The 25,045-nt window shown below is 42.9% G+C and overlaps 1 protein-coding gene across 2 annotated transcripts in view; it reads right to left on the bottom strand.

Moving 5' to 3' along the window:
• The window catches only part of WDR70 (WD repeat domain 70), a 596,086-nt gene that overhangs the window by 371,365 nt on the left and 199,676 nt on the right, over positions 1 to 25,045 (bottom strand). For both annotated transcript variants that reach the window (XM_030193048.1, XM_030193049.1), the window contains exon 9: positions 3,641 to 3,717. In XM_030193048.1, coding sequence (XP_030048908.1) covers positions 3,641 to 3,717 — 77 coding nt within the window. The remainder of the gene's footprint in view (positions 1 to 3,640; positions 3,718 to 25,045) is intronic.

The following is a 25,045-nucleotide window of genomic DNA, read 5'->3' as shown; positions in this document are numbered from 1 at the left end:
AGAAGATCTACCCGGACGATAGTGCCTCGCCTCGCCTCTCGAAACCTAGGCCTTGTCACTCCAGAACGGCTAGAGGTCCTGGGCTTATCCTCGGGTAACCTCTGAGATTTAGATTTGCCCAAATCTCTAACAATCTTTTTCAAATCCTCTTCAAACAGCAGCTTACCCCAGAAAGGTAACTTGGTGAGATGCTGCTTAGAGGCCATATCCGCAGCCCAATGACGAAGCAACAGCAGACGTCGAGACGTAACAGCTAATGCCATAAGTTTCGCCAATGAGTGAACCAGATCATACAAAACGTCCACCAGGTAAGCAAGCGCAGCCTCCATCTTTGGAACCACAGCTACGGAGAAACCTCCCGGTTCCTACTCCTGATTTGAAGACTGCTGAAGCCAATCCAGAGAAGCTTGGGCAATGTACGAACTACACACTGACGCTTTGAGAGCTAAAGCAGCCACCTCAAAGGCACGCTTTAGGGAGGCTTCCAGATGCCTGTCCTGCATGTCCTTTAACACCCCCCCCCCCCCCACCTCAACTGGAAGGGTAGTTTTCTTGGTGACAGCTGTCACCAAAAGCATCTACCCGTGGAAAATCCTAGTTATCTTCTAGGCCACTCTGGTCCGGGTACAACCGAGCCATAGCCCTAGACACCTTGAGAGAAGCATCAGGATCCGACCACTGATCTTTGATCATCTCCAGAATAGACTTGTGTACCGGAAACACTACAGTGGGCCTTCTCGTACTCGCCATGCGAATATTCAAAAAAGCTGCCCCCTGCGCCTCAGGATCCACAATGTTTAAGATCTCTAAAGTCGACAAAATAAGAGAAGACAATTCTTCTCTATGGAAGATATGCACTGCTGAGGTGTCCTGCGTCTCTTCAGAGATGATCTATCCCTCTTCCACATTCAGCGCAGCCAGGGACCTCAAATACTCCCCTAATCCCCTGGGAAGCGAAGAAACAAGAGACCTTGGTGCCCTACAGCCAAGCTCAGACTCTGCATCCAAGCTCAGACTCTGCATCCAGACACCTGCGTTTCTGAGACTGCAGTCCCTCAGCTGAGAAAAGACAACCACTGGCGTCCCCCAGCGCCGACTGAGACTCCTGCCTCTCAACAGAAACAACAGGAGGGGGCAGACCACATTTTAACAGGTAAACTTGTTGGAGGAGAACGACGAATTTGGGGGAAAATGGCATCCCCACCACAATCGTCTCACTTCCGGTTGCTGACGACCCGCTCTGCGGGGTCCCCGGACCTATAGGAACCCCACTGCCGTCCTTCCCAGCTAAATCAATGCTTACTTTCCCGGCTGAAGCCGAGAATGGCGGTGCGACCGAGGAACGCACCGCCGGGGAAAACAAAATGTCGCCCACGTCCTCGAGCTCCGCTTGGGAAGTCGTCACAGCAGAGAAGCGCCCAAATCGGTCCCTTTGTTCGCGGCACAGTCTGAGCTGCACACCCCCGCCGCCGAATGGTGCTTCCCGCATCGGAGCTTAACAGCCTCCGCCACCATCCCACACAAGAGATCAGAGAGGAGCAAATCACTCACCCCAAATGGAGACAGGATAAGAGCCGGTACTCACAGCCCAGTGCAGTACTCTGAATTCCTCCTCAGAAACAATTCCCATGCTACACAAAAAAATGCTGTAAAGGCAATTCTTTTTTTTTTTCTGTGAGGAAGTTTGAGCAGTCAAGGAGGCAGGGAAAACAGCATTCACAGGGTGAGGCAGGGACAGAACACCAGTATGCCTCCAAAGAGGGTCACCGACCACACACACACACCTGGTCTCACCTGGCAAACAGCCCAGGAGACTCTAAAATCCAGAAACTCAGGAGCTGGGACAGATCAGTCCACCACCTGCTGGAGATAGAGATACAGTAATTGGCTATAAGGCTGGTACTACGGTATAGCTCTCGGCAATTTAGTCCTCTATCTCCACCTGCTGGTAGACGGATACAACCCACTGGTTTCTGGATTCATCTGCTGCTGACGCAATGGAATGGCATTCTGGATTAATAGTTCAATGCAACATCATAGCAGATGAGGACAAGCTCAATTGTTTAGACTAAGTTGCATTACATTCAAAAGATCTCATAACCCGCAGTTACCATTCAGGTTGAAAGTGGCTAACAATAAAGCAACTAGACAGTAACTAGGAATTACAATGACATAAAAATTATTATAAAATCACCACAATGACAATTAAAAGACACTGACTAAAATGACATCAGATACCCTAAGATCATTACAGGCCTAATACATATTTTTCTAAAGAAAAAGGTTTTCAATAGTTTTCTAAATCAACGATAATCTGTAGTTCTCCTAACAGATAACAGAAGAGTGTTCAAGATCAGTGCTGCCTAGTAGGGTAATGAATTGCCTAACAATTTATTAGATTTTATGGATTTCGATGATGGAAATCCCAGCAGTAGTTTCTCTCTCATATTCCTTGAGGATAAACCTGACAACAATTGGAAATGATCTGCCATATATGTAAGCAATTCTCCAAATAAAAACTTTTAAGCAAAAACACAAACTTTAAAATGCAACCTAGCTTTAACCGGGAGCCAATATATTTTTTTCAGTAGGGAAGTTATTGAATCATATTTATAGACGAAGAACAAATCAATCTGGCTGCTGAATTTTGAACCAATTGAAGTCAAAATTTCTGAGACTTGGTATAACCTAAGAAAATGACATTACAAGTCCAATTGTGAAAGGACTAAAGATTGAACAATAAGTCTAAATACTTGTAGTACAAAAAAGTTTCTAACTGCTCTCAATTTTTTCAGGATTATAAATGAGTTCTTAATAACCTTATCTACTTGATTTCTCAACATAAAAAAACTGTCCATTTCTACTCCAAGGACTCTGGAAGACGCTTCCAATTGATAATTCAAATCTGATAGCTGTAAAGTCAGGTGCATATCCTGCAAATCTGGTTTCCTGATCCAAATAAATTTTGACTTTGTTTTATTCAAATTCAATTTCAATGTATGAGGAGTAACCCAATTCTCTATTAATTCCAGACAATGTAATAAATTCAATTGAGTATCACTCACGTTCAGTCTTAGTTCTGTGTACTTGCAGGCAGAAGGTTCTTTTTGGCAGAACTTCTGCTTCCAAGATTCGCTGGGGATGATTCTGAGGCATTGTTTGGGCTGGAGAAGGGGAAGTTGGGGCCATTTTGTGAAGTGTTGCTTAGCAGCAAATTACAGGCTCATGATAGTCAAGATGTTGGCTACACTGGCCAAATAAGGTATGATTGTGTAGAGGGGAAAAAGGGAGAATACAAAACAGAGAAAAAAGCCTAGACAGTGTGAATGACGGCTCATGGCATGAAATACCAGCCTAGTTCCAAATGAGTTGGAAAACAAAAACAGGAAAGAACTGCTGAGTCAAAAAAATTTAAATTGTGAAAGACAAAGCAAAATAAAAAAACAATACAAAAACCCAGCAGATCATGAGTAGCACCAAGTTTCCATTTTAGTATTTCACATATTTATCTTTTATCATTTAATTCATTCTCAAAACCTGTACAAATGAATCTAAAGAAAACTTTGAACCATTAAAAAAAAAGCAATATGTAACTGCACAAAGAAACTACTGCAAAGGTGAAATAACAGTGGATACTCACCCATCATTTGAGCAAGTCATAAATTCCTCCTTTATTTTTGGATGCCAGCATCCCTCGCTAAGCATTGCTACATGACCCTACAAAATATAAACACAAACACTGATATTTAATATGTACAGAAAGTAAATTTGCATTGTTATATTGTATTATTATTCAGAAAAATAAGCTCATAAAAGACATGGCGTTCTGGCAGGAAGACACAGTAGATGGAAGGCTGACAGATCCTACAATATATTTCTAAGACCTGGGAGAATAATGTTACCATCTTAACACATCTGATCATTTAGAGGTCTTATTTGTACACGCTCTTTAGAAATCTAGACTCAGGCATTTATGGCAGCTCTGGTGCCTATTTTCCTTTATAAAATAGTGCCTAAGTAGATGCCTCCTTATAAAATTATCCTCAAAATGCTAAGCTCTTCTTCTAAGGAATCTTTTTACTGAGGTGTGCTAATGAATTTAGCATATACTAGATGCTGAGAAGCCCATTTTATACCTATGGGTTTCTTAGCATTTAGCTCGCGCTAATTAGCATGCGCTAAATCCATTAGCACATTTTAGGGGGGTCTTTTAGCTCGAGTTATCCACAGCAGGGCCCATAGGAATAAAATGGGCCCTGCTACAGATAACTCGAGCTAAGCTTTAGTAAAAGACCCCCTTTGTAAAAGGACCCCTTAGAAGGAGAGGAACTGCGCATTTTGAGGACAATTTTATACGAAGGCACCTACTAAGGCACTATTTTATAAAGGAAAATAGGCACTAGAGCTGGTATAAATGCCTCAGCCTAGATTCTAAAGAACATGCTCAAATAAGATTTTATAATATATACGATTAATTGTATGCTCTGCCTACCAGCATAATACATGCCATCAATTTTACTTGTGTACTTATAAAATCTTGTCCAGGGGAAATGCGAATATGCGAACACATATATACAAATGACTACAATACCACCATTTACGTGTGTTGTTAGTGCCTAAAACTAGGTGCCTTCATACAAGATTACACTCCACATTTGGGTGCCACAGAAGCAATGCCTAGCAGAAGAAAAATGCATAAACAAAATCAAATAGTAATGAAAGTGAAGTCATTTAGCTGTACCACATATTTTCTGAAGAAACCAGGCTACCAGTTGTCACAAAGGAGTGACATCATTGGACAAAGCACAGGCTGTTGCAATGAAAATGAAACTTTTGAAAATGCTCTACTGAATATATGCAAGAGCCCACATAGCATCAACATACGTGGCCACCTCAGCTTGGTATAAAGTTAGTACTAGGAGAAGACAATTCCTAGGGAAGGTGGGTGAGTTTTGTGAGGAATGTTATTCTGCTTTCCTTAGAAAACATATGTTAGAGGTAAGCAAATTTGCTTTTTCAAAGGACAACCAGGATAGTACTCCTCACAGACTGGAATCCCTAGTTACAGGTTTCCTTTAAATTTAAAGGGGAAAATGAAAAAATTACAATGTCAAAAGGCAAAAACCAGCATGTTTTTGATAGCAACCGATAAAAAAGAAGTAGGCAAGGACCTAGGGGAAATAAATAAATAAAAAGCAACTTAAGGGCCCTGTTTACTAAGGTGCACTAGCGTTTTTAGTGTGCACTAAAAATTAGCGTGTGCTAATGCTAGAGACACCCAGAGTTAGCATGCGCTAAAAACACTAGCGCACCTATAGCACAGATTAGGAAACAAGGCCTGTATAAAAAGAATTCCCCAAAACAGTGGAAGTTCAAAAGAAGAACTCGACAAGGTGCCATGTTTCAGAGCAACTGCCTGCATCAGGAGTCAAAACAATCTGAATAGTTCTAACCATAAGTATCTGTGTGAATGCTTTCTCTGCTAAATGCTCCAAGGAGCGTCCTTCTTCTGAACTTCCACTGTTTTAGGGAATTGTTTTTATTCAGAACTGATGATCTAGTTGTTATTCTAATAAACTTTTTGTTTGTCACTCCTTGATTCCTAGGTTCTTTTTTATTTATTTCGTTATATTTTATTGGTCCTCCCCTACTACTTTTTCATTTGTATTTTTCATGGGGGATTTTTTTTCTCCTTTTTGATGTTTTGATAGCAACAGGTCCACTTTATGTTTGGGGGAGTTTTGTAGGTCCTCTCTGGAGGCAACGCAGAAAAAGTAAAAAAAATTAATAATAATAATGCCTGGGTGGGGGGGAGGGCATGGAACTGGATACAAAATCTCTGATTCCACAGGAAACACTGATCAAAGTTAGTGTTGACTGGGAGTTCCAATCCAAACAATATTGTTAGATCAATATTTGGACAAAAGTAAATATTGCTGCTCTTTCATGGAGACTGATCTTAGGTGGACAACCAACAACACTTTTGCTCTGTTATTGTTGCAGGAATGGATGCATGAATTACCCCTATTGTTAGCAGAATCTGTGGTACTTCAGGAGTCAGACAGCACACATCAAAATGAGAGAGAAATCTTCTTTATTTGCCAGCAAACAAAGTAGAACATCAGCATTAAGTTTTCTTCTTCTCTTCTCAGCTCTCTTTGTCTCTCTCTCAGCTCTCTGTGTCAGCTCTCTGGATGTTATGGCTTCTGTCTGTCCTCTTCAGCTCTCTTCTCTTCTCTTCTGAGCTCCTTCTTCTTCTGTCTGTTCCTTCTGCTCTCTTTCTTTTGTCTGTTCCTTCTGACGTAAGCTGCTTCTACTCCCACTTAAATACAGTGCTATCCCCCTCCTAGCCTAGCCCCCCTTACTCTCCAGATGGTAAAGAATAGATTGGTTACCTTGCCTCAGCCAATCAGCTCTATAAAAATATCAGTTACATAGGTTCCAGACATCCTAAACTGACCTGTGACCTGGGCCCCTCACACCAGACATTTGGGCTCCAGAACTCCTACATGTTATTATGATTAATTTCTCATATTCCTAGTACTAACTGCTAACTGAACTCTGGCATTCATTAAAGGGTCAAGGGCCAGTCTTACTTAATAGCATACAGCTATAGTTTGTTATTTCTTTCAAGATCCATTCCTACATTTACCTATAATTAATCAAGGAGAAGAGAGCTGACTAGTCCTGACCTCTTTCACCCACCAGCTCCATACATTAAACCAGCCAGAACTGCAGATAAGTCAAAACACGTTTGACCTCTTCACTGCAGTCCTTGCTTGAAACGTCAGACAAAGAGTAATACAGAATTTAACAGACATTCTACACAGAAACAAAACTTATTAATTACACAGAATACAGCATATTCTAAAATAAGCATCCTTATAAGACATATTCTACATACTTATAATGGTCTCTATATCTATATCTAAGCTATCTCCTTCTAAGCATTTTAAACTAATCCTAAACAAACTGCCTGCTTTTAAACTACAGTATGTCTGGCTCATTCCTTTGTTCATTCATAATAGTTTACAGCTGTGCCAGCATTAACAATCCATCATTCACAAAGGACAGAGTTTCATTTCTCACTGACCTTTTTGACCTGCAGCTCAGTAGAGCTAGATTCTAATAATTAAATCCAGCTGCCATTCCTCCATCACTTGCAGGACTGAGAATTTAAAATAGTATTTGAGCACCTTTAAACAGAATTAACCCTTCATATGATTTCTCAGAATTAATCAATTTCTTTTGCCCACTGCCTCATTCCCCCCTTTGAGACTAAAATCAGCTTATGCAGAGATAAGTCTCACAACTCAAACTCTGGAGATTATAGTGATCCTAACTAAGAATAGACTTATGAACCACCATTACCTTACTTGTTAAGGTTCGACGGCATACTGCCGAAGCACATGAGGCCAGGAAACAAAACAACAACCCTGCTAAAACTAAGACTATTAGGGAAATGAACAAAGGACGTATCCAGGAGGTCAATGACCACCACCAGGAGGTAAGGTCTAATCCTCCTCGGTAATCCTCCACATTAAGGCTGGCCAACTGTAGGACTTTATCCATAGCATGCCTAACTACATGCGTCCTATTTATAACAATAGTACAGCACTCTGAAGAATTTAGCACTGTGCAGAGGCCACCCTGGGCTGCAAAGAGATAGTCAAGACCCATACGGTTATACCGAGAAACTATACTTAATTCATTAATTTGATCCTGCAATGCATTGACTACCACGTTCAGCTCATGAACTAAAACATGGAGTAGAGACTGAAGTCTCCGGGTAGCCATGCCCAGTTCAGTAATACCCGCTACCGGGCCCCCAATTGGAATCCAGGCCGTAGCAGAAAGGGCTACAAGTCTCTTTTTAGTCAGAGGATAAGTAGAATTAATATACTGGAGGGCTAATTCAATCGCCTCATCCTCTGTGGCCACGGAGGAAGGTAAGGACAAGGCCTCTCGCTTAGAGCGGTGCGGGGATGGTGGCCTGAGGAGAGGAATAACTTTAGGAAAATAATTCAAAGTTACCAATACACAAAAATCATATGTGGGGGGAAGAATCATGTGGAGGACATTATCACAGAGCCAGTAATGACCAAGGAGAGGGCGAGGAAAGTTCCCAATAAATGTTGGCACAGGATGGACACTAGGATGCCCATAATGCGAGCCCCTATCCCAGGGGGAACTAAGAAGAAATGGAGACTTTGTACACCATAGGTGCCAATCCCCAATTGTGACAGACCGCTCATATGATGCAACCCCTTCATACCCCGGGGACTTATGAAAGTAGAAAATAGGCCGGGACACTATAGTCTTCTCAATAGTAAGGTTAGGAGCCAGATAATCACCTTGGTCATAATCTACAGGTATGGTAGTAGGGCACATAGGAGTACCTGGAGAAACTACCCACACAGATTCCCCTTTTTCTGGGAGAACATTAGTATAGTTACAGGGAATGGGAAGAACAGTTGAGATGTCTCTTGTTAAACAAAACACTCCAGAAGCTGGATAGGGAGACGTAAAGACTGGCCTTAGAGAAGAATCAGAGGGGGAAGTAGCATTATAAAAGGACCACCAAGTATAATCCTGGCTCCAAGGGCCTGAACTCGAGAAGTAGGGAGGTATAAGAGCTGGGAGCTGCACAGGAACAGGAACAGCTGGGACATCTGTAGTATAAGGAGAAAATCGGGAACACACAATACAAGGGGAAGTAATCTTTGCCTGGCTAATTAGTTCCTGGACTGAGTGTAACCAAAGGTTGGAGCGAGTTGGGGTATTAGGAACAAGGAGGCAAGGAGTAGAAAACAACAAAAGCATCCAAACTACTAACATTTTCTTTCTTCCTAATCTAAAACAAATACAGCAAACTAATTAAGCAATAATATTTCAACAGTCTGTGCTAATCACAGATTATTCTCATATAATGTTCTCAGTCTTTGAGTTCTTATACCAGTTGGGATAGACCCTCAACTGACAAGGATCAAGCTCTCAAATTCCAAGAAAGCCAGAATCTGGACAGAAAGAGTCTCAGTGTGAAGCCGAAGTTCAGCAACTCCTGCAGTATGCAGTTGACCCTTCTTTTCAGCTAGTAGATTCTTTGGTTCGGGTCAAGCGCAACTTCAATGGCTCCGCAGGATCTCTTTCTGCTCTCCACTGTTCAGGCTCCGTCTGATCCGTGCTGGGCTCAGTCTGGTCAGCAGACTTAATTCGAGACCAATGGACCCATGGAGTTATCCCTGCAACCTTCACAGCTGTAGGGGTAGAAAGCAAAACAGTAAAAGGTCCTTTCCATCGGGGCCCCAAAGGCTGGAGCCTCCAGTCTTTCACCCAAACTCTATCCCCTGGCAGGAAGGAATGCACCTGAGCCTGGAAGGGGACAGGGTTTATTTCTCTCACATAAGACTGAAGCTCAGAAATTATCTTGCCCAAGAGGGCTACCTGCTCCTGCACCTGGGCAGACCCTAAAATCCCTATGTCTCCCTTAATTCCCTGCAAAATGGCTGGGGGCTTCCCATACACAATTTCAAAGGGAGAGAGGGCTGTTCCTTTAGTTGGGGTGCATCGGAGGCGGAAGAGGGCTAGTGGCAATGCCTGTGGCCATTTCAGTTGGGTTTCCTGACAAATCTTTGCTAGGCTATTTTTCAAGGTTCTGTTTGCCCGCTCAACCTGCCCTGAACTCTGAGGACGATAGGCACAATGCAATTTCCAGGTAATGCGCAATGCGCGGGACAGGGCCTGAAGTGTAGCTTCAACAAAGGCGGGACCATTATCTGAACCTATGGCAAGGGGCAGTCCATACCTGGGGATGACATCCCTAAGGAGGGCTCGAGCTACTTCTGTGGCTTTCTCAGTGACTGTAGGATATGCTTCCACCCACCCAGAAAAGGTACAGACCATGACCAAGAGGTATCGGAGCCTACCGCTCCTGGGCATTTCTGTGAAGTCTATAACTAGAGACTCAAAGGGTGTTAGTCCCCTAGACTGAACTCCTGGTGGAATACGGGGTCCCTGACGAGCATTATTCTGGGCACAGAGAGTACATCGGGCAGAAGCAGTGGCAACCAGACTATCCAATCCTTCCAGCACCACTACTCGACTGAGTAGGCGGGCTAGTGCTGTTTTCCCTAAATGTGATAGGTCATGAGCTTGAGACACTACAGGCCAAGCTAGGTGGCGTGGCACCAGAACTCTGGTATCAGGGAGATGTAACCAGCCATCAGGTCTCCTTACTGCACCTTCCTCTTGAGCCCATTTCTCTTCCGTTTGGGTATACATAGGTGTCCATTCTTGCAGTCGAATTTGGAACAGGGGAGTCACAGTACTTGCTAGGGGTCCTCGAGCAGCTTCCTTGGCCACCCGATCAGCATGGCGATTCCCTCGGGCCACTGGAGTATCTATCCTTTGATGTCCCCTGCAGTGAATGACCGCTACCTTCTTAGGGGCCCAAACAGCCTCTAGCAGCTGAAGTATTTCAGGTCCATACTTAACAGGTTGGCCTGCGGCATTTATGAGTCCCTTTTCCTTATACAAAGCTCCATGAGCATGTAGAGTTGTGAAGGCATACTTGGAATCAGTATAAATGTTGGTCACCAGTCCTGCTGCTAGATCCAGAGCTCGTATGAGGGCCACAAGTTCTGCTTTCTGGGCTGAAGTTCCTTGGGGCAGGGCTCTTGCTTCTATCACCTTGTCTTCTGTCACCACAGCATAGCCTGCCAATCGCTTGGAGTTCTCCACATAACTGCTTCCATCTGTGAAATAAATTACATCTGGGTCCCTCCAAGGAACATCTTTAAGATCTGGTCGACTGGAGTACACTTCATCCATGGTTTGGATACAGTCATGATCCGGTGGTCCCTCAGATGCTGGCAAAAGAGTGGCAGGATTGAATGTAGCCACTGTTTCCAGGTGTATCCATGGATTCTCACACAAACTAGCTTGGTACTTAACCATACGGTTATTTGTAAACCAATGGTTGCCCTTATACTCCATGAGGGTGAGAACTGCGTGGGGGACTTTAACAACCAGTTCTTGCCCCAAGGTCAGCTTATCAGCTTCCTGGACCAGTAAGGCTGTTGCTGCAATGGCCCTCATGCAGGCTGGCCATCCTTTAGCCACTCCATCCAGCTGTTTAGACAGGTATGCAACAGGCCTCTGCCAGGATCCCATCATCTGGGTCAGCACACCCAGAGCAACCCCCTGTCGCTCATGGACATACAATGAGAAAGGTTTCTCCACATCAGGAAGGCCTAACGCAGGGGCTTGGAGTAGGGCTTTCTTTATGGCAATGAAGGATTGTTGAGCAGTAGGTCCCCATTCAAATGGTTCCTTTTCACCCCCCTTTGTGGCCTGGTAAAGGGGTTTCGCCATCAATGCAAAATTTGGAATCCAAATTCTGCAGAATCCGGCTGCTCCCAGAAATTCCCTAACTTCCCTTCTGGACTTGGGTTGGGGAATTGCAGCAACTGCTTGCTTCCTACTGACATCCAATCTCCGACTTCCCTGGGAAATACAAAAGCCCAGATACTTCACTTCTGACTGACAAAGTTGGGCCTTTGAGCGTGAGACCTTATAGCCTGCATCCAAGAGTAGCTCCAGCAATTCTCTGGTAGCCTCAAAACACTCTTCCTGAGTCACTGCTGCAATCAGGAGGTCATCTACATACTGGAGTAAAACTCGCCTGGAAGGCTCAGATTTAAAAGTCTTAAGGTCTTGTCCTAGGGCAGTCCCAAAAATGGTGGGGGAGTTCTTGAACCCCTGTGGCAGGCGGGTCCATGTATACTGAAGCTTCCTTCCTGTTACTGGGTTTTCCCATTGAAAGGCGAAAAGCAGTTGACTGGCGGGGGCCACCCGAATACAAAAGAAGGCATCTTTTAAGTCTAGTGTCGTGAAATGGGTAGCTCCAGAAGGTATCAATCCTAGCAGGACATATGGATTAGGCACTACAGGGTGTAATGAAATAGTGGATTTGTTGACCACCCGTAAGTCTTGGACTGGCCGGTAGTCCTCAGTCCCTGGCTTCTGAACTGGCAATAGTGGCGTATTCCATGGAGACTGGCAAGGTCGAATAATTCCATGGGATAACAAACGATTCAGGTGTGCTTGGATCCCTTCCAGAGCCTTTCGGGGAATTGGGTATTGGCGAAGATGGATTGGCCGGGCACTTGGAAGTAAGTCTACATGGACAGGAGGAATATTTCGGGCCAACCCTGGGGGATTATCTTCTGCCCATACCCCACTGACCTGAAAGCTGTCTGCCAGGGGTAGGTCAACTTGGCCATGCGACTGATGCAGCCGCCATTCTTCTTCAAGGGGGCAGCAGAAACTCAATATACCCTTAGGGCTGGATGTCGGGGGCCGAAAGGAAACTGAAGTCTGGCCATCAGAGTCAAAGGAAATTTGGGCCCTAAGCTTGGACAGCAGGTCTCGACCTAACAAAGGGATTGGACAGTCTGGCATATACAGGAATTCATGAGTGACTGTGTGTGAGCCTAATTGGCATCTACGGGTCGTCAGAAAGGGCCTCCGGTTCTGCACCCCCGTGGCTTCCACCACTCGGACAGTTTTTCCAGACACAGGCGCTAATCGCTCCGTCACAACAGAATGTTCAGCTCCTGTATCAATCATGAATGGAATTGAGCGGCTCCCTATAGTTAACTTGACCATAGGTTCCTGGGAGCCCAGTTTGTAGGAACCCGGTCTGTCCTATTCGTCCCATTCTGCCATCTCGGCTATCCCGATGATGTCAGATTCAGGAGGCTCATATCTTCCCTCTCGAACTCGGCCTCGGCTTCCTCGATCTCCTGGTCCCCTTCTCAGTCCCTGGCGCCTCTGGGGGCATTCATCTTTCCAGTGCCCTCTTTCCTTGCAGTAGGCACACTGGTCCCTCTCCAATCTTGGTCTGGGATTCTCCCCCCTTGGCCGGGATTGATTGAAGGAATCTCGGGGCCTGGCTGGCGGTCCGGGGTCCCACTTTGGCTTCCCATTAGCTAGAGGTCGACCTCGGTTAAGGGTGGAATTAGTAATGGCTGCTGCTAAAAGGTCGGCCTTCTTCTGCATCTTCCGGTCAGCCTCTCGGCGCACCTCCTGATTAATGAAAACCTTGGTTGCGATCTCAATTAGCTGGGTGGTATTCATCCCTGCGAATCCCTCCTGACGCTGCAACTTCTTCCGGATATCTGGCATACTCTGTGCCACCAATGCGCTATTCACCATTCTCTGGTTTTCTAGTGCTTCAGGGTCAAAGGGGGTGTATGTTCTGTAGGCTTCAATTAGTCGCTCTAAAAAGGCCCCAGGGGATTCAGTTGCCCCTTGGAGAATTTCAGAGACCTTTGCCAAATTAATGGGCCTCTTTATGCCTTTCCTCATACCTTCCAGCAAGTCCCGGCAATAGCCAGACAACAGTTCATATTGCTGCTCATTATTTGGATCCCAAGCTGGAGCTGCGCGAGGGAACCGAGTTCTAACCCAGTCCTCTAGATCCGGTGTCCTCTCGGGGGCACGCGCTCGCGTGATGGCCTCAGCATTTTGCAAAATCTTCCGCCTCTCCTCAGTTGTGAAGAGGGTCAGGAGAAGTTGTTGACAATCAGTCCAGGTTGGGTTATGGGTGGCCATAATGCTAGCCACTAGGTCCACCACTGCCTGAGGCTTTTCAGTATAAGAGGGGTAATGCGTCTTCCAATTCAGGAGATCGGTGGTTGTGAAGGGTACATACTGGTAGGCCTGTGCCTGCATAACCTGACCCTCATTATTAGGATTCGGTCGAGTGGTGGTTACCTGGCGGAGTGGCAGAACTCTCGAGGAGGTGGGAATGGAATCTGAGGTAGAGCTAGGAGCTACCCTCCTATCATGCTCAAAAGTGATTGCAGCGGGTCTAACCCATTCAGTGGAGGTGTGTTGAACCCCTGAGGGATGGGGAGGGGTACTCATAGACTGAGAGGTGGTCACAGGTGATTCAGTCCATTGAAAGGGATGCCGGGCCCCTAATGAGTGGGGAGGGGTATTAGAAGGAGAGGCTGGGCTGTCGGGAGTTGAGGAGTCAGGGAGTGGAGCCCAAAGCGGGTCTACAGAGGTTAGCAGGGAAGGATGTGGCACAGAAGGGTAGAGGCCGGATGAAAAGTCCAACCTAGGATGTGGCGGGGTTTGCACAGAAGAGGAGCTATCCGGAGAAGCCTGTGCTGGAGAGGCTTGGGCTGGGTGGCGTGGATCTCTGGGGGTGGCACGGAACCCCAACAATGGGCCATAAGGTGGTGGCTCAAGATCTGAGGGGTCATCAGAGAGTATGGGTTTCTCAGACAGGGTAGGGGCGGAAGCCACCGATTGGGTGGTAGGCTTCCTGGGGCTCTTTCCCTCTTCCAGTTTAGATTTTCTAATCTTTCTTTGAGCACGGCCTAACATGAATTTTACTGGGGAACCCATATAAATTTTCAACCAAGAGGGAGGGTCAGTCACAAGGCTGTCCCAGGAATCTATATAGGGGAGTTGTTCAGAATATTCTGGTTCTCCTACAATTATGCTGTAGACCTTCCAGATTACTTCAATATCTAAGCTGCCACTAGAGGGCCACCCCACTCCCATAGATGGCCACTCAACTTCACACAAGGTTCTTAGAGTACTTGAGCTTAAAGTCTGTCCATAATCATTAATTAAAAATCCTTTTTTGAAGTTCTTAAGCATACACTCTAGGGGAGTATCAATTTGTCTAGACGATTTCCCTCCCATAATGCTTACAGTTACAACACACAAAAGGGAGGGAGTTTTTGAGAGTGCAGTAAGGGGTCCACACTCTCGAGACACAAGGTAAGACAGACAACAATCGCTTCCTTCGGTCACTGGCCAATTGAACTCGCGTTAATTGGAAACGCAGTTATAAGAAGTCCGCACTCATTTAACATTCACGCATCACACATTCTGCACAAAAAATCCCACCCAACAATTTCAGATTTCTCAGATACAGATAAGCTCAAGCGGTTTCGCTTCTAATCTCCACTAGACTAAAAGCTACTAAGGCCTTCGCTGAGAGTTGATCAGACTCCCCTTCCCTCAATTTGTGACGGGCTGGTTTACAGTTTCCTAGCTAGGATTACAATACAGAATACAGAATACATACCCGGCGAATGTTCTCCAGTCAGTTGGGTGCTGGGATTAATGCAGGATTCAGGATCCCACCGCTGCCACCAAGAATTGTTGCAGGAATGGATGCATGAATTACCCCTATTGTTAGCAGAATCTGTGGTACTTCAGGAGTCAGACAGCACACATCAAAATGAGAGAGAAATCTTCTTTATTTGCCAGCAAACAAAGTAGAACATCAGCATTAAGTTTTCTTCTTCTCTTCTCAGCTCTCTTTGTCTCTCTCTCAGCTCTCTGTGTCAGCTCTCTGGATGTTATGGCTTCTGTCTGTCCTCTTCAGCTCTCTTCTCTTCTCTTCTGAGCTCCTTCTTCTTCTGTCTGTTCCTTCTGCTCTCTTTCTTTTGTCTGTTCCTTCTGACGTAAGCTGCTTCTACTCCCACTTAAATACAGTGCTATCCCCCTCCTAGCCTAGCCCCCCTTACTCTCCAGATGGTAAAGAATAGATTGGTTACCTTGCCTCAGCCAATCAGCTCTATAAAAATATCAGTTACATAGGTTCCAGACATCCTAAACTGACCTGTGACCTGGGCCCCTCACACCAGACATTTGGGCTCCAGAACTCCTACATGTTATTATGATTAATTTCTCATATTCCTAGTACTAACTGCTAACTGAACTCTGGCATTCATTAAAGGGTCAAGGGCCAGTCTTACTTAATAGCATACAGCTATAGTTTGTTATTTCTTTCAAGATCCATTCCTACATTTACCTATAATTAATCAAGGAGAAGAGAGCTGACTAGTCCTGACCTCTTTCACCCACCAGCTCCATACATTAAACCAGCCAGAACTGCAGATAAGTCAAAACACATGTTTGACCTCTTCACTGCAGTCCTTGCTTGAAACGTCAGACAAAGAGTAATACAGAATTTAACAGACATTCTACACAGAAACAAAACTTATTAATTACACAGAATACAGCATATTCTAAAATAAGCATCCTTATAAGACATATTCTACATACTTATAATGGTCTCTATATCTATATCTAAGCTATCTCCTTCTAAGCATTTTAAACTAATCCTAAACAAACTGCCTGCTTTTAAACTACAGTATGTCTGGCTCATTCCTTTGTTCATTCATAATAGTTTACAGCTGTGCCAGCATTAACAATCCATCATTCACAAAGGACAGAGTTTCATTTCTCACTGACCTTTTTGACCTGCAGCTCAGTAGAGCTAGATTCTAATAATTAAATCCAGCTGCCATTCCTCCATCACTTGCAGGACTGAGAATTTAAAATAGTATTTGAGCACCTTTAAACAGAATTAACCCTTCATATGATTTCTCAGAATTAATCAATTTCTTTTGCCCACTGCCTCATTATTATGAGCCTTGACATGCCTTTTCTAGTCAAGCCTGCCTAGGCAAAACAGAAAAGAGATATCATCTGCTAGCCCATTAGATGATGTGAATTTAGGAATGGAAGTACCAGGCTAATAGGGAACAAAAGAAACAAAAAACTGGGTGGACTATCAGGGCTTTAGTCTGCTCCAGGTAGATGGCTAATGCTCTTGTGCAATCCAGCCTGTTTAAGGCACATTTACCTTTGTGGACATACAGCCTGAAGAAAATACTAGAAGAATGAAAGATTGGTTAATAAGGAAATTCAACACTACTTTTAGAGGAACTTAGGATGCATTGTCAAAAAAAATAAACTTCGTGTAGAGTGAATAAGTCATTATGTTCTGAAGTTCAGCAACTCCACCTGCCAAAAGGATTATCACTAAAAATAAGACTTTCAGGTCAAGTACTGCAGCTCACAGGAGTTAAGTGGTTCAAATGGAGCTTCCATCAGATAGGTTCATAACAAGCAGAATCTCAAGACATGCCAGTGATAATCACCAATTGCACTGAATGAAAGAGTTAGGTTTTCTACCTTTTTACATTTTTTTCCATTCTGCATTTAAGTTAGGAATCTGATCCTTTTACTCTATACTAGTAGTCACTAAATTTTAAATCAGGGCCACTTTGGATCGAAATGGGCAGGAAGAAAGTTGATAAATATCTCTGTACATGGGGCTGTGATACTAATGACCAAAAATACACCAATGATATCCATTCCCACCAATCTGTCTCTCTTTCTCTCTCTCTCAAATGCCACCCTTACCTTAAGCCAGCAGTCTCTCTCTCTCTCTCAGTGTCTCTCCCTACCCCTCCTTCTTGTATTTATATACAACCAGTCTCTCTCTCTCTCTCTCTCTCTCAAACATACATCTACCTTGTCCAAACACTTTCTCTCAAACCCCACCCTGCCCATCAATCTGTTCTTTAATAAAGATATACCTTTTACCTGCAGACAACAATGAAATCTGGATCTCCACTTCCCTCCATACATATGATCCCCCAAATCAGTAAACCATTTTGGTTGTACCACAGAAAGGTAGTATATCAAATAAATAACCCTATGCCCCCTTATATAAAATATCTCAAAAACCACAACTCCATGACGAATCAGGACACTCATATAAATTACTTCCTCTTCTCCCTGAACCCCAGCAATCACACATTCTCTGTCTTCTATCCTGGCTCTTATCATTATCTCCCTCATCTCCCTTGTCTCCAGCAGTCTTACTCTCTGATTCTCTCCCCCCTCCCCTAGCAGTTTTCTTTCTTTTTTTTTTTTTTCTTATACTGCCATCTCCTCCCAGAGCACCTACTTCCATGTATGTTGTTTTCACCTGTGTCAGCTGGTCAGACAAAGCAGAAACCTCCTTCCTCAGCCAAGCCCTCACCATGCAGCCTGGCATTACTCCTTGTACTTGGTTATGGAAGAGGAATAGGTGGGAGGCCTCTGTACAGTGGTGTGCTACTCTCAGCTGCTCATCCTCCTATTCTCACTAATTCTGTGGCCATGGAGACTTTAATTGAGCTTCAGCCCGTGGTACAGGTGCAGAAGTTCTACACCTGAAGCAGTGACACAACCAGTGATACTGCTTAGTATTGCTGGAATCCACACTCTTCACTAAGGTCAGCCTCCAGAGCAGGAAGGCATCAGCATTGCTGGGAAGACCAGGATGGAGAGACCTGGCTGACTGCACTGGTGTATAAGATCCAGTTGGATCTATCATGTTTCTGGGACTCAGCTGATCTGTTTTCATTCATGGGGATGGATGTGGAGCAACATCTAACTGCCCAACTCCCTGCAGTACAGCAAGTCAAATTCATCCTCCCCTTCTGCCATGTACACAGGTTATTTCCTTGACCCCTTGGGTTTGTGCCCTTCATACTGACCCCACCCAGGGCCCTAGAGGATCACATCAGTAACAGATTAAGTATTTTACTCCCCTCACCCTAGCCTAGACCCACTCACACTGATACCCTGAGTGGCTCTGAAAGGTGGGTATTTAGATCTTTATGCCCTGCTGCTACAAAATACATCTCCAGGAAAAAGAGGGCCACCATTGAATCACCAGCCTTTCATTGACGAATACTGCTCTATACTTTTAAAATGAAATATAAATTATAAAAATATTCCAAAAGTTATTAATTTTTAAGAATGTCTTGACTGCACAAGACTGCACACCCCATGATTCAATATTTTGTGGAAGCACCTTTTCCAGTAATAACAGCCATAAGTTGATTAAAGGTTTGCCCAGTTAGCTTGACTAATACTTCTAGTTTACCATACAAGCTTATTTCCTGCTAATACCTCACAGTTCAAAACAGGTAACAAGATAAGGCAAAACCAGAGCAAACCTCTGGGAATTACAGTAAAATGGAATTCATTTGAAACAAATTTTTGGAATAATAAAAGTCTTAATCTTTCTCCTAAACATCAAGCTGGCTGGGGATTATTTATGGACCACAGTCTTCAAATCTTGCAATAGAATTTCTATTGAATTCAGGCCTTGGTTTTGACTTGGACATTCAAAAGCATTCACTTTCTTGCTGTTGAGCCACTCCAATGCTAGCCTTCATTCTCATTTAAAGTGAAATACTGAGTTTTCAAAGCATATCTCATCTAGCATCTACCTTCCCTATCTTTATTACAAAGGCCAATAATGCAAGAATATTTCATTTTACCATTATACTACATCAACATTTTGATTGTGTCTTTCCACCAATGTTTGTTATTTTGCCCAGTTTCTAAAATGCTATGCAGATTTATATTTATACTAAAATTTTCTGGAAATACCTGGTGTGATTATCTCTCAAATGTCACACAGGAGAAGAAAGAAATAATCCTTCTCTTTCCATTTAAACCAGTGAGGATTATACCCCTCTAATTTTATTTTACTTGCAGCCCACCTATCCACAGTACTAAGCAAAGTATAATACAAACATGAGAGATCAGATGAATAAGACAAAAGACAAAGCAATGACACACAAAACAAAAAATTTATCGGATCTCGTCATGACTTAACTATTTTCTAACCACAAAACATCTTATCATAAAATATAAGCACAGTGATGAAGAAAGTTTGGGAAGGTGATCCTGCCTTCCACTTTGTTTATTTTAAATTCACAGAAAGCTATACACAGAGTTTTTCCCCTCACAGGAAATCAAAAATAGATCTTCGGTTTCTAAAATACAGTATTTATAAGTTTAGCCTAGCACTCTTCACAGAAAATCAATGTGTTTATAAACACACAGAAGCTCAAAGTGTAAAACATCATGTCTACTCTGATTACACTAGTGGCAATGCTTGTTTTCAGCCATCTATGCAACACTAAAACAAATCACATTACATCACATTAAAAAAAACCTATAAGGGCAAAAATTGCTACTTACAATAAAGTGATAAAAACCTTAAAGTGTGGCATCTTGATTTTGTAAAATATCATCCTTTCTCTTCCTTACTTATTTTATTTAAATTATTTGAGAAAGTGGTGTTGACTCAACTGGATGATTATTTGGAAGACACTGCAATATTAGATTCATTTCAATATGGCTTTCATAGGGGACATAGTACAGATTCACTGTTTTTGTCTACGACACTTGTATTATGGAACGGACTTGACCAGAGTAGCTCCTTTTTCTTGATATTTTTGGACATTTCAGATGAACTTGATACAGTTGATCTTCTGTCTTGATGGATAGATTTCAAAATGCTGGACTGTTAGGAATGGTTTATTGTTGGCTTAAATATTATTTGTCTGGAAGGAAACAAGTAGTGTGAATGGGAAATTTTATTTCTCTATCAAAGGACATGGTGGGAGGTGTGCTTCAAGGATCCTGCTTATCCTCAGCACATCTATTTAGCTTCACTGCACCTGAGATTGAAAGATTTGAATTTCCAAATGCAGGTAACATTCAATTCTTGCTTCCCTTCGATATCTCTCTTAATTTGGCTATGGAAATGTTTGCAGACTATTTTCCAGGCTATAGCCACATGACTACAGGAGAACAGACTAGTGTTGAATTTTTCTAAAACTGAGGTAATTTGGTAACTCATAGAGTGATTACCAATGAGAGGAGGAGAAGGTGTTCTTGCCTGCAGGAAGAGTTTGTTCAGAGGGCCAAAAGATCCAGTGCACAGCAGCACCTGACATCATCTTCAGGAGCCGCTGTTGGAAGTATAAAAGCCCACTAATAAGGTGTACCCAAAGGGGCATGCAAGGCCCTGTGGAGCCCCTTCGGAACACCAGAGAAGCCAGAGACTCTGTCCGATTGTTATCATCAGATGTACTGTTTTTAATATTGATTATATTATGGGAAGATTGAAATTTAGCAATGTCAACATACCTCATTTTTCAGGCCTATGGACAAACAATTCACACTCTCAGGTTCAGACTCAGTTGAACAACTGTGCACTCCTTTAGACTCTGAAGCCTCCCTTAGTTCAAGGGGCAGCCCAACTCTCCCACCTACAGCTTCCTTGACCTTGGCAATTGGAGACGTTTCTCTGATTAGTTTATCCTCCTTAAAAAGGGCTTCTACTCTTCAACAGGATCAGGCTCCCATCCCAAAGACATTATCTCTACCTCTGCCTACAGCAGCTTCTTGCCCATCTTTTACAGAGGTAGTGAAGGACCCACCAAAGGACGTTTCTCTTTTGGACATCTGGATGGTGGTTACTAGAATTGAGGAAAGTTGCTGTCTTGTCAGACAGTGGATAAGTTGGCAGATATTGACATTGTAGCTCAACCACCAGAATCATGAAGTAGTCAGTGGATGCTCAAATTTCAACATTGCAGGCTGCTGGGGCTTTGGCAATCAAAGACAGCTTGGTACTACATAAGCAGCTGGAGAGTTTAAACATTTAGATCAAAAAAAGTTATGTTTGTGCTGTTATGTTTATTATAATCATGATACTGGGGAGTGTAACATAAGGGTGGAGGATGTCTGGGACATAACACTTTTTGTAGACGTCTCAAGCAGTAATCAATGAGAGAGACAAGATAAGATCAGAGTTCTCAAGGTATATTTTCCTCAGAAAGATGTAACTTATCATGGTTTACGTTATTTTTCTGACTGCATATTGGCTTCTCACCCAAATAAAAAAGTTAGGGGTGTTGGGATACTAATTGCGAAGGGAGCTCAAGTCCAGATGAAGGAAACTATAACTGACCCTATGTGAATGCTGTGTTGCTATTCATACTGATATACAAGGTTACCTACACAATATAGTGTAAGTGTATGCATCTAATGAGAAGCTGAGGGAGTTTTATCTTGAATTGGAAAACCATTTATTACATTTGAGGGTGAGGAGGTGGATCATAGGTAGACATTTTAATATTTTATTTATTACATTTGTGTCCCACATTTTCCCACCTATTTGCAGGCTCAATGTGGCTTACATAGTACCGAAAAGGCAATCGCCAGGTCCAGTAGAGGAATAAATACAATTAGATGTTAGGGTCGAATAAGGTAAGTTACAGGCACGTTAGGGGTCAAAGATAGGGAGAGGTAAATAGTGTCGAGTATGATCTTTGGTTTTGCTGTGTTGCTGAGTTGAGGCATTTATGTTGGGTTGGTGGGGTATGCCTTTCCGAACAGGTAGGTCTTTAGTGATTTCCTGAAGTTTAGATAGTCATAGATTGTTTTCACAGTTTTAGGCAGTGCATTCCATAGTTGTGTGCTTATATAGAAGTTGGATGCATAGGTTGTTTTGTATTTGAGACCTTTGCAGTTTGGGTAGTGGAGATTCAGGTAAGTTCGTGATGAACCGGTTTTGTTTCTGGTTGGGAGATCAATCAGGTCAGTCATGTATCCTGGGACCACACCATAGATAATCTTGTGGACCAAGGTGCAGATTTTGAAGGTGATACATTCTTTGATTAGGAGCCAGTGTAGTTTTTCTCGGAAGGGTTTGGCACTTTGAAATCATGTTTTACCAAGTATCAGCCTGGCTGCTGTGTTTTGGGCTGTCTGAAGTTTCTTTGTAAATTGTTCTCTACATCCAGCATAGATTCCATTGCAGTAGTCTGCGTGGCTTAGTACCATTGATTGTATTAGGTTACAGAATATTTCCCTCGGGAAGAAAGGTTTTACACGTTTAAGTTTCCACATTGAATGAAACATTTTCTTTATAATGGAGTTTACTTGGCTCTCAAATGTAAGATTGCGGTCAACTGTAACGCCTAGTATTTTGAGACTATCTGAAATAAGGAGGGTGTGGTCTGGGGTGTTTATGGTTCTGGGTTTATAATTATTGTGTTGGGCTGAGAGCATAAGGCAGTGTGTTTTTTCAGTGTTCAGTTTCTTTTTTTTTTTTTATTTAGTTTATTATTACAATTTACAATAATTACAAGACTAAATCTTGCTTGGCAAAGATGATTAACAAAGGAAGAGAAAAATTAACAAAGAAAGTAATTCCATAATTCTCATGTTACATTGAAATGATAAAACATCAAAGGATAACATATGTTACTTAAAGAAAATAAGTTTACAATATAAGATGACATTTTAAATCACATTAAATCATTCATCTATAGTCCACAATATGGGAGGCAAACCAAAATATTCAGGAAATTGTAAAGAATAACTTACAAATTCTTTCTATAAGGAACTAGGGAATGAGAGGGAGTTCCAGGAGTTCCTAATTAATCACGGAGTTGATGTAATTATTTGTCTTAACTGTGCAGAAGGCAACAGGGCAATTTTTGCATCCAAGAAAGAGTCAAATTGAATAGGGTCAAAAAATATATATTTAACCGAATTCAATTTAACTACACATTTACATGGGAAGTTTAACCAACAAAGAGCGCCCAACTGTTGTACTTTTGGGCGTAATTTGAGGAATTCTTTACGCCGTTTTTGGGTCGCCTTAGAGAAATCCGGAAACATTTTTATTTTATAATTCAAAAAAAGCTGTTCTCTATGAAGGAAAAATTGTTTGAGTAGCCAGTCTCTGTCCGGTTGTAATACAAATGAGACAATTAAAGTCATTGGTGTTAATCCCAAATTGTCATCTTCCAAAGTTTGAGTCAAATTTAAATCCAAAGTATCAAAAGGAATTTCATTTCCTTGTTCTACCAATTGTTGGTTCTCCTTTCCCTTGTAAGGTGGTAAAAAATAGATTTTTGATATAGGCGGATATGCCTTTTCACGTATCTTCAAAACTTCACCTAAGTATCTTTTAAAGGTTATTAATGGAGCTATCATAGGCTGCTTAGGAAAATTTATAAGTTTAAGTGTATTAGCTCTCTGTGCATTCTCCAACATTTCTATTTTATTCTGTAGATATTGATTTTCTTTAATTAAGTTAGTTTGCACTTGTTGTGACCTTTGTATTTCTTTCAAATTATTTTCTACGGATTTGTCCACAGTTTGTATTCGTCCTTCTAGGGCTGGTATTTTATTCAACAATGTCTGAGATTGGTCAGATAGTGGGGAAAGCTTTTGTACAAATAAAGTTTCCAAATTCTTTAATGCTTCCCAAATGGCATCCAACGTTATATTTTCTGGTTTCTCACCAATTGAAAACTTACTTGATGTATCCGTATGAATAGGGTGCTCCAGTTGCCCTGCTTCCTTTAGTAGTTGGTCTCCAGTCAAGAGTCTCCCCTCCTGCAATTCCAACACTCCATGTGTTGTTACTCTCGGCAGAACTTCATCCGAGTTGGGTCCCGCTCCGAGTCTCCCTTCCACCACTTGGGTACTAGGGGTTTCTCGGTCCCTTCTCGGTGAGTCTGCCGGCATAGGCGAGGCCAACCGCTGTTCGGGGTTCAGCGTTGTTTCAGTCTCCAGGCGGTGAGGTGGCTCTCCTTCCCCCACTCTCTCCGTCAGCGAAGTATTCGGTCCCGACATTGCTCCCGGAGTAAAAAAAACGCTCCAAAGTAGTAAACGACGACGAAGCTGGAACCGCGGGACCGGTTCTTTGCCTGCTCCTCCTCTTAGGCATGCCGAACAGGAGTTCACAGGAAAATAAAGGTATGAGGTATGGAACGTCTTTTCAAAGCTCCCTCTCAGTCGCCATCTTGACTCCCCAGTGTTCAGTTTCAATTGAAATGAATTTGCCCTTGAGTCCATGGTGCTCAAACCACTTTTGATTTAATTGGAGATTTCTGATAAGTCGTGTCTGAAAGGGATGTAAATTGTGACATCGTCTGCATAGATGAACGGGTGGAGGCCTTGGTTGGATAAGGATTTGGCCAATGGGATCATCGTTATGTTGAAGAGTATTGGTGATAATGGAGGAACTCCGCAGTCTGAGTGTCCACGGTAGTGACATATTTGTATTAGATTTTACATGGTATGTTCTGGTGGGTAGAAAACTCTTGATCCAACTAAATATATTTCCATCAATCCCAAAGTGGTCTAGGAGTCGCAGAAGTATATTGTGGTTTACCATATCGAATGCGCACGACATGTCGAATTGGAGGAGAAGTATACTTTTACCTGTAGCTATTTCATGCTTGAATTTGGCCAGGAGGGTGACGGTGCTATGGGAGGGGCAGAATCCTGATTGTGATTCATGTAGTAATGAGAACTTGTCCATATAGTCGGTGAGCTGTTGGTCACC

Source organism: Microcaecilia unicolor, chromosome 2 (genome assembly GCF_901765095.1).
Source record: "Microcaecilia unicolor chromosome 2, aMicUni1.1, whole genome shotgun sequence".
NCBI lineage: Eukaryota > Metazoa > Chordata > Amphibia > Gymnophiona > Siphonopidae > Microcaecilia > Microcaecilia unicolor.
The sequence above is the reverse complement of the archived record's forward strand: the minus strand, read 5'-3'. Positions and strand labels throughout refer to the sequence as shown.